Consider the following 19,049-nt stretch of genomic DNA (forward strand, 5'->3'; position numbering starts at 1 on the left):
ACTAGAACTGCCTTTATAGCTGTATAAAGATTTTGTACAAAACTGTCAAAATATGTACACAACAGCTTTGATAAAGAAAAATGTGAATATCGTGTTACACTTTGCTTTAAAAATGAAGCCTTCCCATTTCACATAAGCTTCAGGCAAACATTCAGTTTACAGTAAAACAGACTTCAAATTGGAAGTCTCAATTACACGTGAAATACAAAATGTAAGAACTTAAAAGTGCCAACAAACAAGTTCATTCAAGTACATTAAATGTTAAAAAATATATATTTATTTCAAACTTCAGGTGCTTTACCTGGTACAGGCCATCATGATTTAAATAAGACAGAAAAACATTTGAGATAAGAGACAGGAAGTGTTTAGTTCAGAGAATTGAAACTGTTAATTTACTTTTTTAAACAGAAAAGTCCACAACAACTTATGAAAACATTTCAGCTTTGCTTAATTCTGTTTGGAGTACAGCCTTGAAGGATCATAACTGACATCCCAATTACTTGTAGATGAAGTCTGGTCTCTATCCATGTTCTGGCTATAGGCAGTCAGAAAATAGTTCCCACCTTCTTGGTTCTGGCTTGTAGACATGGGGTATGATGCTCCCAGAAATGTCTGATGAGTAAGAACATTAAAATGACTGAACTGATGGGACACACTTAACTGTCTATTATAACTCTGAAAGTTCTTGTAAGGAACTTGTCCGACTGAATTGGTTCTCTCTCCTTCAGTAGAGCACGTTGTAGAAACAGGAGTAACTGGCTGTATATCCTGCATGTCAATTTTAGAAGTCTTTTCTGTCAGAAGGCTGTGTCCTTCAGTAGACAGTGGTGTATCAGTTTGAGAGTTTTGCTTAGAATCTGTTCCATGTGAGCCTTTGGTCTCTGTCTGACAAGCTTCCAAGTGGGAATCATACTTTGAGGCATCATTGCAAACTTCTATTTGTGATGCTTCATCCCCTGAATCCAAAGACATGTCCTCCTCATCCTTTTCATCGTTTTCTACAAGAACTACATTAAGAAGAGAAAAATCCTACTCTATTGAAATAAAAAACTTTTTAAAAAATACTACGCACTACTCACACAGTGTTAGGCTTCAGGTCTGAAAGTCGCATATCACTTAAGGGCTGGGTCTTCTGTCATTTTTGTCACTTACTCATGACACATTTAACCCTCTGTGTGAACGTCCGGATAGTCCGATGCTAAAAGCTTCCGCGAAATGTGTTCATGCTTACTGTTGGGAAACCCCAACTTCCAGCTCCAAAGGATTTAATGTCAAAACAGCATCTAAAGTTATACAGTAGGTCAGTATTTGATACGAAAATTGCCTAACACAATTACTGACACCCTTACTCAATGCTAGTTTTCCATACCTCATCTCTGTTACGTTTTATCATAACCCCTCTACATTTCATGGGAACTTCTTGGATACCCCATTAGAACAATTCTCTATTTTAAGATGCTACACAGCACTTTTTTTTTTCAGTGTTTAATCTGTGATTTGTAATTTGCTTTTTCTAAAAACCTATTGGACTTTCAGTTAAAATAAAGAGTAAACACACTAGGAGTCCCTCTATTTCTAGCTATTAATATGAGAGCAAAATTAATGGTTATTACCTGATTGTCTTTCATGATCAATGGGGGAAGGAAAATTGTTTTCTTCAGTAATTGAGTTATGGTGACCAACAAGACTTTTAAAGTTGTGCATGAAGTAATCAACTGTAGTAACCACTATTCCATTATCAGCATAATTCGCAAATGTTAACACATTCTTTTCTGAATCAAGAGAAAACAAAAAGATGTTTCAGTACATACAAGTTAATTGATATATTTTTAAAAGGACAGTACCAATGGTGGTTTTTTACCTGTCAGGAAAACAATGTGCCTCTGCTGTATATTTTGGGCTTGAAGTCTTATGAGACAATCTAACTCTGGAGGATTTCGAGTTTGAGAATCACAGCTATGGTACGACAGAATCTCAACCATGTGTTTCTTCTGATAATTATTCAAGAGTGTCAGCAAGCTCGTGGCATTACTATTTGTTCTGGAGAGAAAAGATCAAGGAAACTTCTTTGTTTAAAAACAAGTATGATATCTGTATTTAGAGCAAAGCACAAGTAAGTATAGCCCTATAGCATTAACTGGCAAGGGAGAAAAACAGTGAATCTATACTTTGTGTTCAAAAACTATTTCTTACAAAACACTGAGGAGGATTTAAAAATGAAGGAAACAGCTCAGTGTAGAGCATGGGGGGAATCTTTGGCCCTTCAGCTGTTTCTGGACAATTCCCATCATCCCTGTCCATTGGCCATGCTTGCTGCAGCTGATGGAAGTTGTTGTTGAGCAGCATCTGGAATCATAGAATAGTTGAGTTGGAAGTGACTTGGAAGGGACCTATAAGGTCATCAAGTCCAACCCCCTGCTCAATGCAGGAATCCAAGTTAAAGCATAGAAAAACCAAAGGTTCCCCACACCTGATGTAGAGTGTGTTTAAGCAGGTGAAACACAGAGAACAGAAACCCAAAAGTGGAAGGTGGACAAAAGCAAAAAAAAAGTTTTTAAAACATGGACAGCAAATGGATGTGGCTGCAAAAGAGGCAGACAGCATAAGACCATGGATTGTATCCAACATAGCAATAAGTCATGATCCCATCACCACAAGGATCTCCACTTGCACATCAGGATTTTTTAAATGTATTTTATTTATTTTTATGTTTATATCCCACCTTTCCTCCAAGAAGCTCAAGGTGGCATTCAAAAATGATCCTCCCTCTCCCGATTTTATCCTCACAACAACTCTGTGAGGTAGGTTAGTCTGAGAAACAGTAACTGGCCCAAGGTCACCCAGTGACCTTCATGGTCAAGCAGGGATTTGAATCCTGGTCTCCCAGGTCCCAGTCCAACACTTTAATCACTACATCACACTGACACCCTCCTCCAAAAAATTCTGTGGTAGGTGTTCCCCCAACCCTTTAGAGCAGATTTGGGGAGGGTGCAGGACACACACAAGGGGAGTCACATTTTGCAAGCAGAAATCCTTGCACTGACAGGACACATTAGTTGAATACCACCCATACATTAGTTGAATACCACCCATGAGATTATTGTAATAGAATATTTTGTTATTCTAAAATAGTTTTAATATTTGAAGATTGACAATAACACCTACCTCCCAAGTTCCTTCAACTTTTTCTGTATTTTACAGTGAACTTTCCATTGCCACTTTCTATCTGGAGTACTCAACTCTTCAAGGAACTTTAAAAAACTGTTCAGTTTATCTGGTGTTCAAATTAGAAAAGAAAATGTGGTGATGGCAACAAGGTTACATGGCTTCAAAAGGGATTAGACATATTCAAAGAAGATAACTCAATGGTTATTAGTCATGATGGCTGAATACAAGCTGCTACAGAGTATTGGTGGTTGGGGAGCAACAGTGGGAGAAGGTTATGTCTTCATCCCCCACTTGTGAGCTTCCAAGAAGCATCTAGTAGGCCACTACAGGAAATGAGGTGGTCTACATAGATTTTTGGTCTGATCCAGCAGGGCTCCTCTTGTCTTCTTATATTCTCTAATTAAATCTAAACTTATTTTTCTTTCTACTGAATCTTTCTAATTTTAGCTGTGTCAGAGTTCAATGTTTTTTTGGCAAGTTTGTTTCACAGAAAGTTTTTAGCAGTATACTGAAAATTAATCACAAACTTGACCTTGATCACTTGGGCACATCTGTTATCTTGATTGCTAAAATTTGGAGTATTAAGAAAATACAGTAATTACTTCTAAAGAAAGCAAGATTTTAATAAAACAGAAAGCATATTTTAAAGTGTATAAACACTCTTTAATTGGTAGTATAAAAGTTTCACTTTTAAAATTCAGAATCAGGCTCAATGGTACCAAATTTCATAGCTTATTTTACTATACTGTAGACTTCATCAAATGAGAAGGATCCACTTGAACCTTGGATATGTACTGTGGGTGCACTAGCCTCCCTCTTTATTTATATTTATTTTAGAAATGTGTATACTGCTTCACAACCAGAAGCTATCAAAGTAATGTACAATAAGAAAAATACAAAAGATTGAAACCCAAAAACTCCTCTATTCAATATAGTCTTACATTGGCATCACTGATAACTACAGTTAAGATTAACCAAGATGTAAGAATTTAGCTAGTGTTAAGAAGTGTTAGCAGTGATGTAGATGTAACACTACTCCAGTTAATGCAAGCTGTGGAAGGGAAGGGGAGTGCAAGTCTGCAGCATGCTTCTGATCACCTAATCATGATTAGGAAATCAAGAACATGTCATCTGTTCTAGATCTCACTGTAAGACAAAAAATAGCAAAAATACATTTATTTGTATTTAAATTTATATACCACTTGATTGTAAAACACCTCTAAGAGATTTACAAAAGACATTAAAATTATCAATAAAACAGTTGAAACCAAGTAATTAAAAACATTTTTAAAAACATTTTTAAAAACAAATTAAAACCAGCAACAGACAAAAAATATACATCACCATCTATGCATCTAGATAGGCTTGCCTAAACAAAGACATTTTAAGCAGGTACCAAAAACAATACCACAAAGGTGCCTGCCTGGTCAATACGCATCTACAGTATACCTAGAAACTGTATGTGTGTGAATAAAGATTATTCAGCTTTTACTTCTGTACAGCACTTAGACTTGGAGGCAGTTATCACAGCTTGGAAGTGATATCCAATGATGTCCACTTGATTGCACAATGGATTTCAGCTTGTACAACAGGACTTTCCCTTCCTTTGTTCCCTCCCTCCACTTCTGTACCCATGCACAAGTTCCCAAAAACTGTTTCAGAGGATCCCCCAACTCTCTAGGCAGATTTCGGGGATGCACAGGGGGGCTGCAGGGGGAAAGAGGAAGTCTCATTATGGAAGCAGGTGATGTTGAATGTCACCCTGCATATATGGTTGAGCAACACTTTCACAGCTAAGCTTTTTTTACCAATATACCAATACCAATAAAAAATCCTCCCCTAAACGGAATTCCACGCCAACATTTTGTAAGAAAACTATGAAGGTTTAAAATGAAGAAACAAACCACAAACTGGTGCTCTGCTACCAAAGCACCTAGAAATTACATTGGTACATTAGGAATATAAGGTCTTTTTCAACCTTGCCCTTGAAAATATTAAAAATAAATCTTACCAAATGTGACAGATTCTGGATTGAGAACAGATTCATCAGAGACAATGAAGCCACCAGAAACAAATAATTCATTGTAAGTACGATTTTTCAAGTCATCCAAACTGTCAACACCAGCAAAATTGACACATGAGAGCCTCTTCAAAGCCACTAAACAAGGTATCTATTTAAAGAAAGTACATGGTTAGAGTATTAATGAGATTAAACTGGGACACAGTGTACACTGGCTACCACTCTTCCCTGTGTTCACGCACCACAACATATCACTACAGCACAGGAATGCCAATAACGGAATTAATTGGTATTTACTAGTTAGGACATTTAGATATACCCAAAGGCACCATGAACTTTCAACACCACTTTAGTGTACAAATATACTTATTTATTTTTATTTATTTATTTAAAATATTTCTATCCTGCTCTTCTACCCTATAATAGGGCACTCAGGGCTGCTTACAAAAATAAAATCAAACACGTACATAATAAAATTGTAAACAGTAAAATCACAAAAACATTAAAATAAATTAAAATACATAAAATACAATTAAAATACATAAAATACGATATATATATACACACACACACACACGTTAGCAGCTGATGAAGGTGGAAGCCGAAACGTTTTATTACACTAAAAACCTCTGTTTTGTTAATCACAATTACGTGTATATACACACACATATATACATATATATAGGGGGTGGTACTAAAGGGACTACAAAGGTAAAATTTAACTAGAAGGCATAAAATCAGTGTCAGGCTCTACCTTCAGTCCCTCCCAAAGGCTCTCCGGAATAAGATCATTTTCAGAAGTCTCAGGAAAACCAACAGGGAGGGAGCAGAGCGGACTTCTTGGGGTAGGGTATTGCAAAGCTTGGGGGCCACAGCTGAAAAGAGACGTTTGGTCTTACCGTGAAAACGGTCTTCTCTGTGCATGTCAAAGATGATATCACGTGGGTAAGTAGCTCCACCTAGCAGTTGAAGGCAGAAGAACACTGTTGATTTTTGTAGGAACTTCCTGTTCTGTGTAGCTCCCAGCTCAGTTCTTGATGACAAGCTAACTAGTATTGAGAGCACTGACAGGAAGTATGACATGAAAAATCAAGCAACAGCACTCACGCACTCTCTGCAAGAGGCCTACCAGGTATCAATTATTGCAGCCCAGCTCTCCTAGGGAGTGGCCCTTTTATCATCTTTGACATGCACAGAGAAGACTGTTTTCATGGTAAGACCAAAAGTCTCTTCTCCTGTGCATGGAAATATGATATCAGGTGGGACATACCAAAGTTGACCCATGTAGGGTGGGAATATTGCTGGGCTGAATTCATTGACAGTCGGAGAGGACATGCTGTAGCAATCTCCTCCCAAAGGCTGCTTCTGCGGGTGCATAGGTATTGAACTTATAGTGTCTAATAAACGTGTTGGGAGTGGCCCATGTGGCCGCTTTACATATCTCCATTAGTGAAGCATTTATCAAGAACGCTGCCATTGTGGCTGCTGCTCTAGTGGAATGAGCCACTATCCTGGCTGGTCGCGCCACTTGCAGTGAAGCGTATGCCAAGGTAATACATGCTCTGATCCACCTAGCAAGGGTGGAAGTTGAAACCTTGTTTCCTACTGAAGCTGGATGAAATGAGACAAATAAACTGACTGTCTTGCAAAAGGGCTTAGTTTTGGATATATATACTTTAAAGGCTCTTCTCACATCCAGTGAGTGCCATGTTTTTTCTATGGGGTGCACAGGGTTAGGGCAGAAGGAAGGGAGCACTAAATCTTGTTGACAGTGAAAGGTAGATAGAACCTTAGGACGAAAGGAAGGTACAGCACAAAGTACTACCCTATCTTTATGAAAAACACAGAAATTCTTATCTACAGACAGGACATTCAGATCAGACACACGACGGGCCGAAGTAATGGCCACAAGGAACAGGACTTTAAAGGATAGGAAATGGAGAAGAACTTGACTTAATGGCTCGAAGGGAGGTTTCTGTAGTGCCATTAAGACCTTGTGTAGGTCCCAAGTTGGGTAACAATGGACAGTAGGTGGCGCCGATAACATTGCCCCCCTAAGGAAACGCCTCAGGAATGGGTGAGAACCCAGTGGCTTTTCGGGAAACTTAGATAGGATTAATAACAAAGTTGAAGCCTGATGTCTCACTGTTTGGCCTGAGTCCCATTGTTAAGCCCTGCTGTAGGAATGAGAGGATCTCTTCAATACCTGCCTTACTTTGATTTACGCCTTGTTTGTGCAACCAAGACAAGGTTTTCCATGTGGCCTTGTATATTAGAATGGTAGAAGGGCACCTGGAGGCCATCACTGTCTTCACAACATGCCTCAGAATGCCGTTATTTAAGAGACGTTGCTGTTCAATCTCCACACATGAACAGCCAGCCAACCAGCCCGGATCTGGATGGAGAAAACGTCCCTGTGATAACAGATCTTCCCTGAGAGGAATTCTCCATGGAAGACTGACCGATACATCAATGAGTTCCAGAAACCAAGGTCTCCTTGGCCACCAAGGAGCCACCAGCAGAACTGTTGCCCATTTGGCTTGGATTTTATGGAGCACTTTGGGAATGATCGGGAGAGGTGGAAAGGCATAGTTGTCCTGGAGGCCACTGGGCTGCAAGAGCATCTATTCCCTCTGCCCACGGCGTCTCGTACCTGGCAAAGAATCTCTTCACCTGGTGGTTGAGGCTGGAGGTGAAAAGGTCTACTTTGATCGTGCCAAATCGTGCCAGTATCGCCTGAAAGGCCAGAGGATGTAACTTCCATTCCTCTTGATGTATCTTCTCCTGACTCAACCCGTCTGCTTGACTGTTGTCCTCCCCTGTGAGGTATTCCGCTGTGAGTGACTCCAGATGTCCTTCTGCCCACTGGAAAATGAGTGAGGCTTCTCTCTGGAGAAGGGGGGAGCGCATGCCCCTGATGGTTCAAATGAGATTTGGCGGACATGTTGTCTGTCCTGACAAGCAATGCCCCCAACCTTACAGTGGGTGTGAAGTGTGTCAGTGCCAGGATGATAGCCTGAAGTTCCAGTAGATTGATTAGAAGGCTGGTTTCCTCCTGTGACCATGTTCCTTGCACCATCTGACCCTTGCAGATGGCGCCCCAGCCTGATAGGCTGGCATCCGACGTGATCACTGTATGTGGAGGATCATAGAATGGTACTACCTTCAGAAGATTGGGTTCGTGTGCCCACCACAGTAGAGACTGATGAGCTGCAGGTGACAATAATACTTTCCAATGCTGCCTGGCTGCTATCTCGTTCTGGAATGGAAATAATGCACACTGCAGGGGGCGAGAGTGATGACATGCCCAAGGTGTCATTTGGAAGGCTGCCACCATCAACCTGAGCACTGAGGCTAGGTGCATGAGGTCTACTGGTGTGGAAGACATAAGGTGGGATACCGCAGCTTGTATTTTGTTGATTCTGTCCTGTGCCAGCCGTATTGTCCCGTTGTGAGTCTATAGTGACCCCTAGATGTACAATGCGACAAGAAGGAACTAACTGGCTTTTGTTCTGGTTGATTAGGAAGCCGTGGTCCTTCAAGCAGGTCCTTCAAGGTAATGTGCACATCCTCCCAGGCCTTGCTTAGCAATGGGGACCGAATTAGGAAGTCGTCCAGGTAAGGAAATATGTGGACTCCTTGCTTCTTGAGGTGGGCTCCCGTAGAGCGTCCCTCACAACTTCCCACCCCTGCACAGTTCTGGTGGGCTAAGGAGAGAAATCCCTTTCTTGGTTTTCCTCGCGCCGCAGAAGAACTCCGGGGAGGAAAAAGGGGTGATTTTTTTTTAAATGGGGGGGGTAAAGTCAGAAGAGGAAACAGAAAGGATGTAAGACAAATACAAAAAACAAATATACAGGCCTGAACACAGAGCAGAAAGAGCTATCAACCGCTGTGTGTGAAGGCAGAAGAGAACTGAGCTGGGAGCTACACAGAACAGGAAGTTCCTGCAAAAATCAACAGTGCTCTTCTGCCTTCAACTGCTAGGTGGAGCTACTTACCCACCTGATATCACCTTTCTATGCACAGGAGAAAGCTCTCTCCCGCGTGCCTGTCAGTCTAACATCTTTTATTCCAGGCACGCAAAGGAGACCAGAGGCAGATGATATTAAATCCCAGGCAAGTACATATGGGCATAAGTGGTCCCTCAGGTATATTGGTCCAAGGCTGTTTAGGGCTTTAAAGGTCAGAACCAGCACTTTGAATTGGGCCTGGAAACAAATTAGGAGTCAGTGAAGTCAATAAAGCACAGGGATGATATGCTCCCTGCACTGTGCTCCAGTTAACATTCTGGCTGCTGCATTTTGAACCAACTGCAATTTCTGAACCGTTTCAAAGGCAGCCCCACGTAGAGTGAGTTACTGTAACCAAGCCTTGATGTCACCAATGCATGTATCACTGTGGCCAAGTCAACTGCCTCCAGGAATGGGCTCAGCTGGTAGACCAGTCTGAGTTGGCCAAAAGAACTCCTGGCTACCACAGCCACCTGATATTCAAGCAGCAGGGCAGGATCCAGGAGGACTCCCAAACTACAGACCTGCTCCTTCAGAGTTTCACATACCGTATGAATTAGATCGGCAATATCTTCATTTTGAATTATTATAAACAATTTATCCAAGTCAGCTCTACTTCTCAAGAACTGCTCAGGATGGCACTCTGTATTACCTAATTTAGTAAGATATTCCTGAAACAAGCAAATACAGAAGGTGTTAAACCAATGCATTTCATTTTATACCTCCAGTGAACATTGTATTGTTACAATGAAACTTAATAAGGAGCTAAACATGCAAGAACATGACTTTACTAAAGGTTATCTAGTCAAGATGTCATGCTTACTATACAGTGATTGTTTTATTTAGCATCCTTTGCAAACTGGATATTTAATTACATATTGTGCCTGCAGCTTCATGATGCTGTTTTAAATCAACAAGCGTTTTTCCAGACTTGCAGCATTCTTAACATATGGAGTCAAAAGAAATGTTCATCTTACCACTCTTTATTTAACCTGTATGAAAAGGAAACCATATGCAATATCAGCTGTTTTTAGCAACTATAAAATGGTCCTTATTTTGGTTTTGATATAGTGTAGGTTGAATCCAGACTTAGTCATGGTTGGAGTACACCCGCTGAAATTATTGGGACTTGTTAGTCATGACTGACTTGGGTTACATTGATTTCAACAGGTGTACTCTTGAGCATTAGTCTGGATCCTACCCTATGTCTACCCTGCTACTCTGCTCATACATAATACTGGCTTGTGTAATTAATTATAAATAGCTTTATATGGTCCTTTGATTATATTCCCAGTGTGGTTTACAAAACAAAAAAAGCCAGAGCACAAACGTATCTCGTAAAATACCCTCACAAATCGGCATGTAGCTGACCTACACACTACAATTCATAAAACAAAGGAACACATACCTTTATTTCTTTACAAAGTGTACTCTCTTGTTCTTCGTGAATGTAGAATTTAACGATGTTTTTTTGGACATCTTTCATAATTTTGAAAATATGGTTGAACAATTCAGGTTCTATCTGATTTATTAAGCCAGTGAGGACTGGCTGGGTTGTAATATTTACATTATCTACAGACTTTGGGTTCTTATCTGGTTGTTGCAAAGCGTCAGCAGTAGTCAAATTTGGATTAGATGCCAACTTTGCTTCTATGTTGGTGTTCACTGGACTCTGTTCTTTTCCTGTATCCAAAATCACCAACTGATTTTGCTCACTGATGCTTGAATCTCCCTCTACGTTGTTACATGGTGGTTCTGGAAACTGCCCCATGTCAACATCACTTGGAAGAGGTACTGGCTCTTCTGATGGCAGATTCAATCCAGCGTCAGTAACTGAATCATCAGCTGGCCCAGGATTACAAGTAAATGGTGCACTGTGGATACCATATGAAGATGACAAAGCAACAACATTGCTGAGCTTTTCACTCAACTTCTCTACATATTCTTGGACAGCAATTTCTGATGCCTGCAAACATATATATTCAGAAAGTCTCATGACCTTTTCTTGGTCTGAAAAGACAGGTCTAGGTATTCCACTGACATACATAACATTCTTTTGCTGCAAAATCTCCTGAATCTTATTGGTAAAAAGGTTGTACTCTTCCAATATTGCTGTTTCGATTATTCCACTTATGGAGTGTTTGCTTGCCGAAAAGTGATCTGTCTCAAGTTCACGCTGATCTTCAAATTTCTCCTCTTGACCTGTATACACTCCATCTTCTATTCTTCTCTTCTGTGTGTCTGAAAATGCAGAGTAATAATCAGAACTTCTTTGCCTGTTTATTACCCGGGGGTCATTTTCAGATGCATCCTTGGGTGGTGAATAAGCCAATGATTCTTCTCGAGATTTCAAGCCTACACAGGAAGAGCCAATACTGTATTATCCAAGAACCATTAGAAGTACACAGTTATAATGTCAACAAAATTAATTCTGTTTTTCTTTTTATAATCTAATCCAATGCCCTACTATTCCAGAATAGCAGCTCACTTAGTCAGGCTTAGGAATCCTCAAACTAATGTAAGGGTACACCTGGTATTCTTACTCAACTGCCTAGACAGATTTGGCACAAGTGCAGCATCTTTGTTCATGCAACAGTAGTAAGTACAACAGTGATGTTGGAGTAAAGCAGGGGTTACCAACCTTTTTGGACCCACATGCATATTTGCAAATCGAAGAAGCCATCATGGGCACCACATACACACACACCACAACCAAACGCACACTGCAACCTCTTCTATTGACTTCAGCAGAATGCTTCTATCAAATCTAATTTCGGAGGGGGAGAGAATGGCTGCCAGGGTACATGCATGCCAGCAAGTGTCATACTGGAGTAAAGCATTTTCCCCCAAAGTATTCTAGTGGCCCAGAAAATAAGTACCCTAATTCTATACCTGTGATATTAGTAGCAAGACATTTATTATTGTAGATAATGCTAGATGACTCTGCCTGAGAGGGTGGTGGCTATACAACTGAAGATATACTTGGATGAGAGGGTGGTGGCTATGCAACTGAAGATATGCTTGGATGAATCGGGAGAGGCGGCTGAGGTGCCAGACAGATGTTTGGGAGTGATGGGCTGGATGTAGACCAATAAACTGAAACTGAATCCTGGAGAGACAAGTTGCTGTGTTCTAGATTCTCAAGTCTAGGAGATGTGAAGATGGCCTATTCTGAATGGGGTTGCTCTCTCTTGGAAGGAGCAGGTTTGTCATTTGGCAACACTCCTGGTTCAGCACTGGCACGTGAGTGCAGTTGGCCTCAATGGCTCTGAGTGCCTATTTCTAGCTCCAGATACTTTGCCAGCTATGGCCCCTTTTAGACACAGATGATTTGGCCACAGTATTCCATGCTTAGGTAACTTCCCAGATCACATTATTACAACACACTACATGGGACTGCCCTTGAAAATGACTCAATTGGTCCAAAATGCTGCAACCAGATCACTGGCTGGGGTTGCTTTTAGAACTCAAATAATCCTGTTCTAAAACAGTTGCACTCGTTGCCAATTAGTTTCTGGCCCCAACTTAAGATGCTCACACTACTGTTTAAAGCCCTAAACTTAGGCCCCAAACATCTAAGAGCTAGAGGGGAAGGGTCATAGTTCAGTGGTAGAGCATCTGCTTTGCATGCAGAAGGCCTAAGGTTCCTGACACCTCCAGGTAGGATTGAGACTCCTGTCAGTGTAGTTATCAGTCAGTGTAGATAATAGTAAACTTGATGGATCAATGGTCTAACTTGGTATAAGGCAGCATCTTATCATTCATATATGGATGACTCTTCAGCCCACAGTTGATTTCCCCCAGGTGACTTCCCAGTGGATGTTGAAAAGCATGGGGGACAATATCAACCCCACGGGACCCCATAAGCCATTGACCATGGGACGAAGCACAAGTCCCCCAGCACTACTTCTGAAAACACCCACAAAGTAATAACTGGAATAATATTGTGCCTTCTAAGCCCAACCCAGACAGGTGATCCAGAAGGATACCACAGTCTGTGTCAAAAGCCACTGAGTCATCTAGGAGAACTAACAGGGCAGTACTCCCCCAATCCTTTCTCTGGTGTAAGTCAGCTACCAGGGCAGCCAAGACTGTTTCAAACCATCCTAATACCAGATTGGAATGGATTCAAATAAAGTAGCGTCTTCCAAGACCATCTGGAGTTGAAAGACCACCACCACCACCCATTCCAACAGCTTGCCCCTATAAAGGCAGGTTTGAGACTTGGCAGTAGCTGTGCAACGCTGCTGGATGCAAATTAGGCTTCAAAAGTGGCCTTATCACTGCCATTTTCAGGCACAGAGGGAACACCCCCTCCCTCAAAAAGGCATTTACCTCTGAGGTCTGAAGACCCAGCCCAGTTCTCTTAACTTCATCAGGAAATATGGACAAGAGTCAAGCAGACAGGTAATAGGTCTCACCCTTTTGTGTGAGTTACAATATTTTGTTAAATTCCAAACATGAAAATAAAGAATACCAGAGAAAAATATAATCTAAATACAAACCACAGATCCCTCAAGCACCAACCACAAAAGTGTTTTCCATTATACCATTCTGAGTAGTATAGCTGTTCTGTAGAATATTATTCTTGTCTGCATATCAGTCTAGTATAACAGTAGTGCATATATTTCCAATTGCACTGATATCACTTGATTTGAAGTACCATTGTCTATAAGTTATTCATACTTGTTAGCAGCTGTTATGTTAAGAAAATCTTTAAACAAGAAGTTTTCCCCCTTAGTCAACACACCAGATCAGTAGTTCCCAATTTTTTCCTCCTTGGACCACTTGAAAATTGTGGAATGTTTTTGTGGGCCACTTACTATTTTTTCTGCCTGTTGTAGCAATTATAATGTGCTGAGCTAGATGCTGTATAATTTTCAATTGTATTTTTACAGATACCCCTTGGACCATCTGAACGAAGCTTGTGGATCACTGGCAGTCCATGGACCACAGTTTGGGAACCCCTGCACTAGATTAACAATAATGGTTAAAGTACCAGAAAACATTAAGCACCAAATAGCTACAAATTACTTGGCAGTTTAATATAACATATAGTGTAGAAATAGGGAATGGACATTATATAGAAATAAGAACGGCAGTAGAAACCTTCAAACAAATCTGCAGAATGCAAATGAAACACTCAAGAACCCCTTCAGCCATAAAGGGGTATATTTTCTCAGCAAAAAAGTGTTTTTTCACATTATTTTTAAGAGTACAATCGATAAGCACATAAGTTAGTCCAGTTGTCACTGAACCAATTCCATACTGACTTATTTTTTTCATTGTAGAGAAACACAAGTTCTGAACACTATTGTAAATCATTAAAATTATGTTGTGAATTGGGGGGAGGGTGTTATATTTAAGAATTAAGTTCTGGTTTAACTGTCAAGCACTTCGGACAAACAGATCAATTGCTAAGGAACCAGTGGGACAAAAATCCACTTGGATGTCCAGTCTATATTAATTTCTTTCAACAGATGAAATACTGGGTGACCCTCTTAAGTATAAACTTTCAAAACTGCTATTCCTGCACGCCCTTAAACCTATTACACTGAGAAATGCTGCTTTAAGTACATCTTATTTTTATCCAGACCTTTTGATCGATTAAAGAAGGTGCCCTGGATTACCAGGGCAGTGTGTTTTTAAAAAATTAATTTAATTTGAAATACTTACAAAAACCTGGTGACAGGCACACCCAGCAGAGGCATTTCCTTCTCTCATCCAAAAAAGGTGAGAATACCTCTTTTTAAGATGGTTTCTACTGCTTCTTGGGTGCATCATAAACACACACTTACTTCAAAAATCCAGGGCAAAGCTCTCCCAAACAGCTGGCATCAAAACCATAATTTCAATAAAACCACAATACAGAGCTAATACAAAGGAAATTTTATATGCAATTTACACAGATGTAATCAATGTATTAAAACTCACTTAAATATCAAAAAAGATTGCTTTAATGAGGTGACAGCCCTAGTTATTTGTTTGTGTCTACTTTGCCATCTACAACTTCTGCAATTATATTAGATACCAGCCTTGCAAATAATTATGGGAGATATTTTGCCCATCTCTTGATCCCTAGTCATGAGCTTCTGTAACATTCTGTGGGGAGATACGACGCCATGAGCTGATGACAGGTATTTGCTGGAAGTTCCCCCAACAACCAATGTTGGGCTGCAAGGCACATTTCCTCTCTTTCTCAGCATACAGGCATAAAACAAAAATGCTGAGAGGGAAGTGGTGGCTTGGGGGATAGGGAGAGAACAGTTGAAGATCAGACTCAAGATAATATGGCTGCAGGAAAAGCCCCACAGCGTTTGGTGCTTCTAACAGGAACACAGTCAGGCACAAAGCAAGAAAATAGTGTGGCTCCCTCTGCTACAATTCAACCTGAATCCCTAGGGAGCCAAAGAGAAGGTTACTGGGTTGAGGAAAGCAGCAGCAGTACCAACTGTGTTAGCTGTGTACAGAGCCCAGTCTAGGAGAGGGATTACGAATCTGAGCAAAAAAGGTAAGAGAAGCCCATAGAAAATCCTACACTGAACCAGGCTTCTTAAATTCTGAGAACAAAAGGCTCACCAGATTTATTCTGAAGCAAGATTTGCCTGGCAGTCTGAGGAACTTCAAGGGTGTTAATCTGAGTCCTGCTCATACCCCCTATATTCACAGGTACATTTAATGCACTTAAGTAGAGTAGCCGTTAAAATGGATGACTCTTTTTACCCAGCTTCTGTCAGTTCTGTCTAAGCTGCTTTGACCTTTGTGCACATTTTTGCTGCAAGTGCTACTAGCTGAGACCTTGACATCATGATAAGAGTAGCAATACTATGAGACCTTGGCATTGTGATAAGTAGCAGATGAACAACCAGCAAGCCAAAACAAAAGAAGAGAGCATATTATGTGTTGATAAGCCAATGCTGAAGTGTGTTGAAGTGACCTGTGTGGAAAGTCACTGATGAAGCAGGGGTCTCAGTTCCATTCTCCCACCCCCAATGGATTATAGTTATTCCATAATCTACATCTTATATAAGGGTTTTACTCTTCAACCACATATGAAATTAGTAGAAAATTACTGGAACAAGTACTTGCCCTGGTCCATTAACTTAACAGTATAAAAGGTGTACTGCATTCTGGTTTGGAGCTATGACCCTCTACTCCAGCCTTTCCCAACCGGTGTGCCTCCAGGTGTTGTTGGACCACAACTCCCATCAGCCTCAGCCATTGCAATGCTGGCTGAGGCTGATGGGAGTTGTGGTCCAACAACATCTGGAGGCACACTGGTTGGGAAAGGCTGCTCTATTCTCTATTCTCTTTTCTTCTGGTTACTGGTTTTCCTTTGTGGGCTTTGCGGATTAACAAGGCTTAGTCTACTACCTTGGAGGGATAACTATGATCTAATATGCTAAGGAACTTTGAACTTTTTCATAACTAGATGGGCAGGAGGTAGCTAGAAAGAAAAGTTATTTACTTTTATTGATTGCTTTGTCAATGTTATACCATCAGTAAACCATTAATTCATTTCTGCACATTATATTCAATTGCTTTAAATTGTTTTATTTTCAAATATTTTATTTTCTATAAACTTATATTGTACCATTAAGCTTTGTATACTAATAATGAGTGCTTCTTTTCCTTTACCATCTTGAGTATGGAATTTTACTGATTATGTTTTACTTTGTGTTTCCCTGGGTTGCTGCTGAGCCAATTCAAACCTTGATTAAACACTCCAACGATTGTCAGTGCACTGGCCAGGATTTGGCATGGTATGCACTGACCATGATTGGATCTCCCAATTAACAAAGGGCAGAGGGTTAGTGAGAAGACCACACCACTGTGAAGTGTAACACATTCCTTCCCATTACCCACAGGAAAGTCTTCCAGAACGCCTTTTCCTCTCAATCAGGCCCTGTGCCAGCAGGCGGCCAGGTTGGGCAATGGCTGAGGGCCCATAGCACTGAGGAGGGCCCTTGCTGCTAGGGCTGGGCTGGTGTAGCTCCCACTCCGTGATCCACGCTAGCATCAGGTCATGAAGCATGTGCCCCACAACCCAATGCTGCTGTGGATTGCAGAGCAGCATCCGCTCTCCCAGGCAATACCCACCCACCCCAGCTGGTGCAGGCTGCCCACACAAATTCCTGCGGTGCCACGTGCATGCTTGCCATCAGCCAAGATGGCAGCAGAGGCATCAACATGCCCTCCACCATCTTGGGTGACAACAGGCATGCACGTGCAGCCCACTATTCCACTGACATCACTGCTGAGATCCCCTGCACTCTGGTGCTCAAGGGCCCACTGCAGTCTGGGGCTAGCCCTGCTCTCAATCCCTAGAATACACAGGGAACAAGGAGGCTGGAACAACTCCTAATTTTGAGCTGTTTCTCCAGACAGGCTAATGATGATGACTTAAGAGCTAAAGGCTTTAACTGCTGGAAGGATACTGTAAGTGGGCCCTTCAGGCAGGAGCCTATGATGTGGGCTTCAATTCTCTCTCTCATGAAAACGAGAGAGAAAACAAGAAAATAATATGCCATCCCTGCTAGTGAGCTCTCTCTAACAACAAAAGGCCACCCACTCCTCTGCATTTCCTTGGTGGAGGGAACACAGTGGAGATCAGGGCTCATCCTTTGTCTAATTTGCTATGGCAGAAAGAAATGGCAAGTCCAGTCAACTAGGAACTTATTTGGAACAAAACCTATTTAAGACAGAGCTCCATTCTGGAGGAAGCGTGTAGGACTGTTTCCCTCTTCTGCCCCAACATGCAACTTACAAAGCGGAAAAATTGTGATCTGGACAAGGTGTATTAAGCTGTTTCTCTCCTAGTTACAGGGAGAAACAGTCTTACTAATCACCTCCAGAGGAAAGTTCTGTCAGACAAAGAGAGCAGGACTGCCTGCTGGGTGGTTTATTTCCCCTTTTACACAAGGCAGAAGAAAGGGGAAGGGCCCCATAGTGGCCTGCCTCACTCTCCCCAGGCAAGTTTGTATTATAACACTTTGAATTCACATTTTTCCATAGCAAGACTCTTTTCATTCCAATGTTTTGTTTTGGAGTAATCTCTTTTCCTTTATAATGTTGATTAGCCCAAAATCCATCATAGTGCTAACTGGCAATGAACAATATGCAAGCTAAAAAATAAATGTGATTGATCATAATTAAACCTGGCATGATATGCTATCTGGTGCTAAAATCCAACTTCCTCCAGAAGTATTTATATTCAGAAAAAACATTTCAGTAGTCTTTTTGGTCAGTTAGCATCTGTAACTTTTTACTGAACATGAATATTGCAAAAAAAGAAAGTGCTACCATACACAGTCTGGATCAGAGTTCAACATGATTTCCTTCAAATATTTACAGTATTAGTTTAACAAGACAACGAAAAAGACTTCTAAAGAAAAGACAACTTTTAAAATGTTACAAGTAACAAAGCAGTACTTGCAAAATTCAGAGCCAAATCAGAAGTTTATACAGTAAACAACAGCAATTATTCTAGTTGCGCTTTTGACCCCATAACACATTCTGCTTTGTTATGAAGGATACCCCAAATCTCTGCAGCTGGTATGTGGGGGGAGGGAAGGTGGAATTCGCAAAAAACACCTTCCCTTATCTTCCATTAGTGGATGCGTCTGCTGAATCAAAAGTCCTTCTGTGAGTGCAAGGACACCAATTGGATTCCACCCACCATGCTTATTTGAACAAGATAAAGAAAAAGGCAGATTATTTAATGTTCTGCTTTGATTAGTAGCAAAACTGATAACAGGGGCAAGTAAACAGTTTTTTCTCTTCTGTTAGGGTATGCTGCTATTAGTTGCCAGATGCAATTAGGGCACCAAGGAAATGTAGAATTCTCCAAG

At 40.9% G+C, this 19,049-nt stretch overlaps 1 protein-coding gene across 12 annotated transcripts in view; it reads right to left on the bottom strand.

Moving 5' to 3' along the window:
* The window catches only part of TASOR (transcription activation suppressor), a 132,470-nt gene that overhangs the window by 53,580 nt on the left and 59,841 nt on the right, over positions 1–19,049 (bottom strand). For 5 of the 12 annotated variants that reach the window (XM_061618271.1, XM_061618267.1, XM_061618263.1 and 2 more), the window contains 7 exons: positions 10,607–11,553; positions 9,747–9,869; positions 5,180–5,339; positions 3,166–3,274; positions 1,862–2,040; positions 1,614–1,772; positions 255–1,007 (listed from right to left, as the gene is read on the bottom strand). In XM_061618271.1, the coding sequence (XP_061474255.1) occupies positions 448–1,007; positions 1,614–1,772; positions 1,862–2,040; positions 3,166–3,274; positions 5,180–5,339; positions 9,747–9,869; positions 10,607–11,553 (2,237 nt within the window). In that variant the 3' untranslated portion in view covers positions 255–447. Of the gene's footprint in view, positions 1–254; positions 1,284–1,613; positions 1,773–1,861; positions 2,041–3,165; positions 3,275–5,179; positions 5,340–9,746; positions 9,870–10,606; positions 11,554–19,049 lie in introns of those variants that run through there. The other 7 variants (XR_009761484.1, XR_009761485.1, XM_061618269.1 and 4 more) reach the window with 4 other exon arrangements.

This window comes from Rhineura floridana, chromosome 3, assembly GCF_030035675.1.
Source record: "Rhineura floridana isolate rRhiFlo1 chromosome 3, rRhiFlo1.hap2, whole genome shotgun sequence".
Classification (NCBI taxonomy): domain Eukaryota; kingdom Metazoa; phylum Chordata; class Lepidosauria; order Squamata; family Rhineuridae; genus Rhineura; species Rhineura floridana.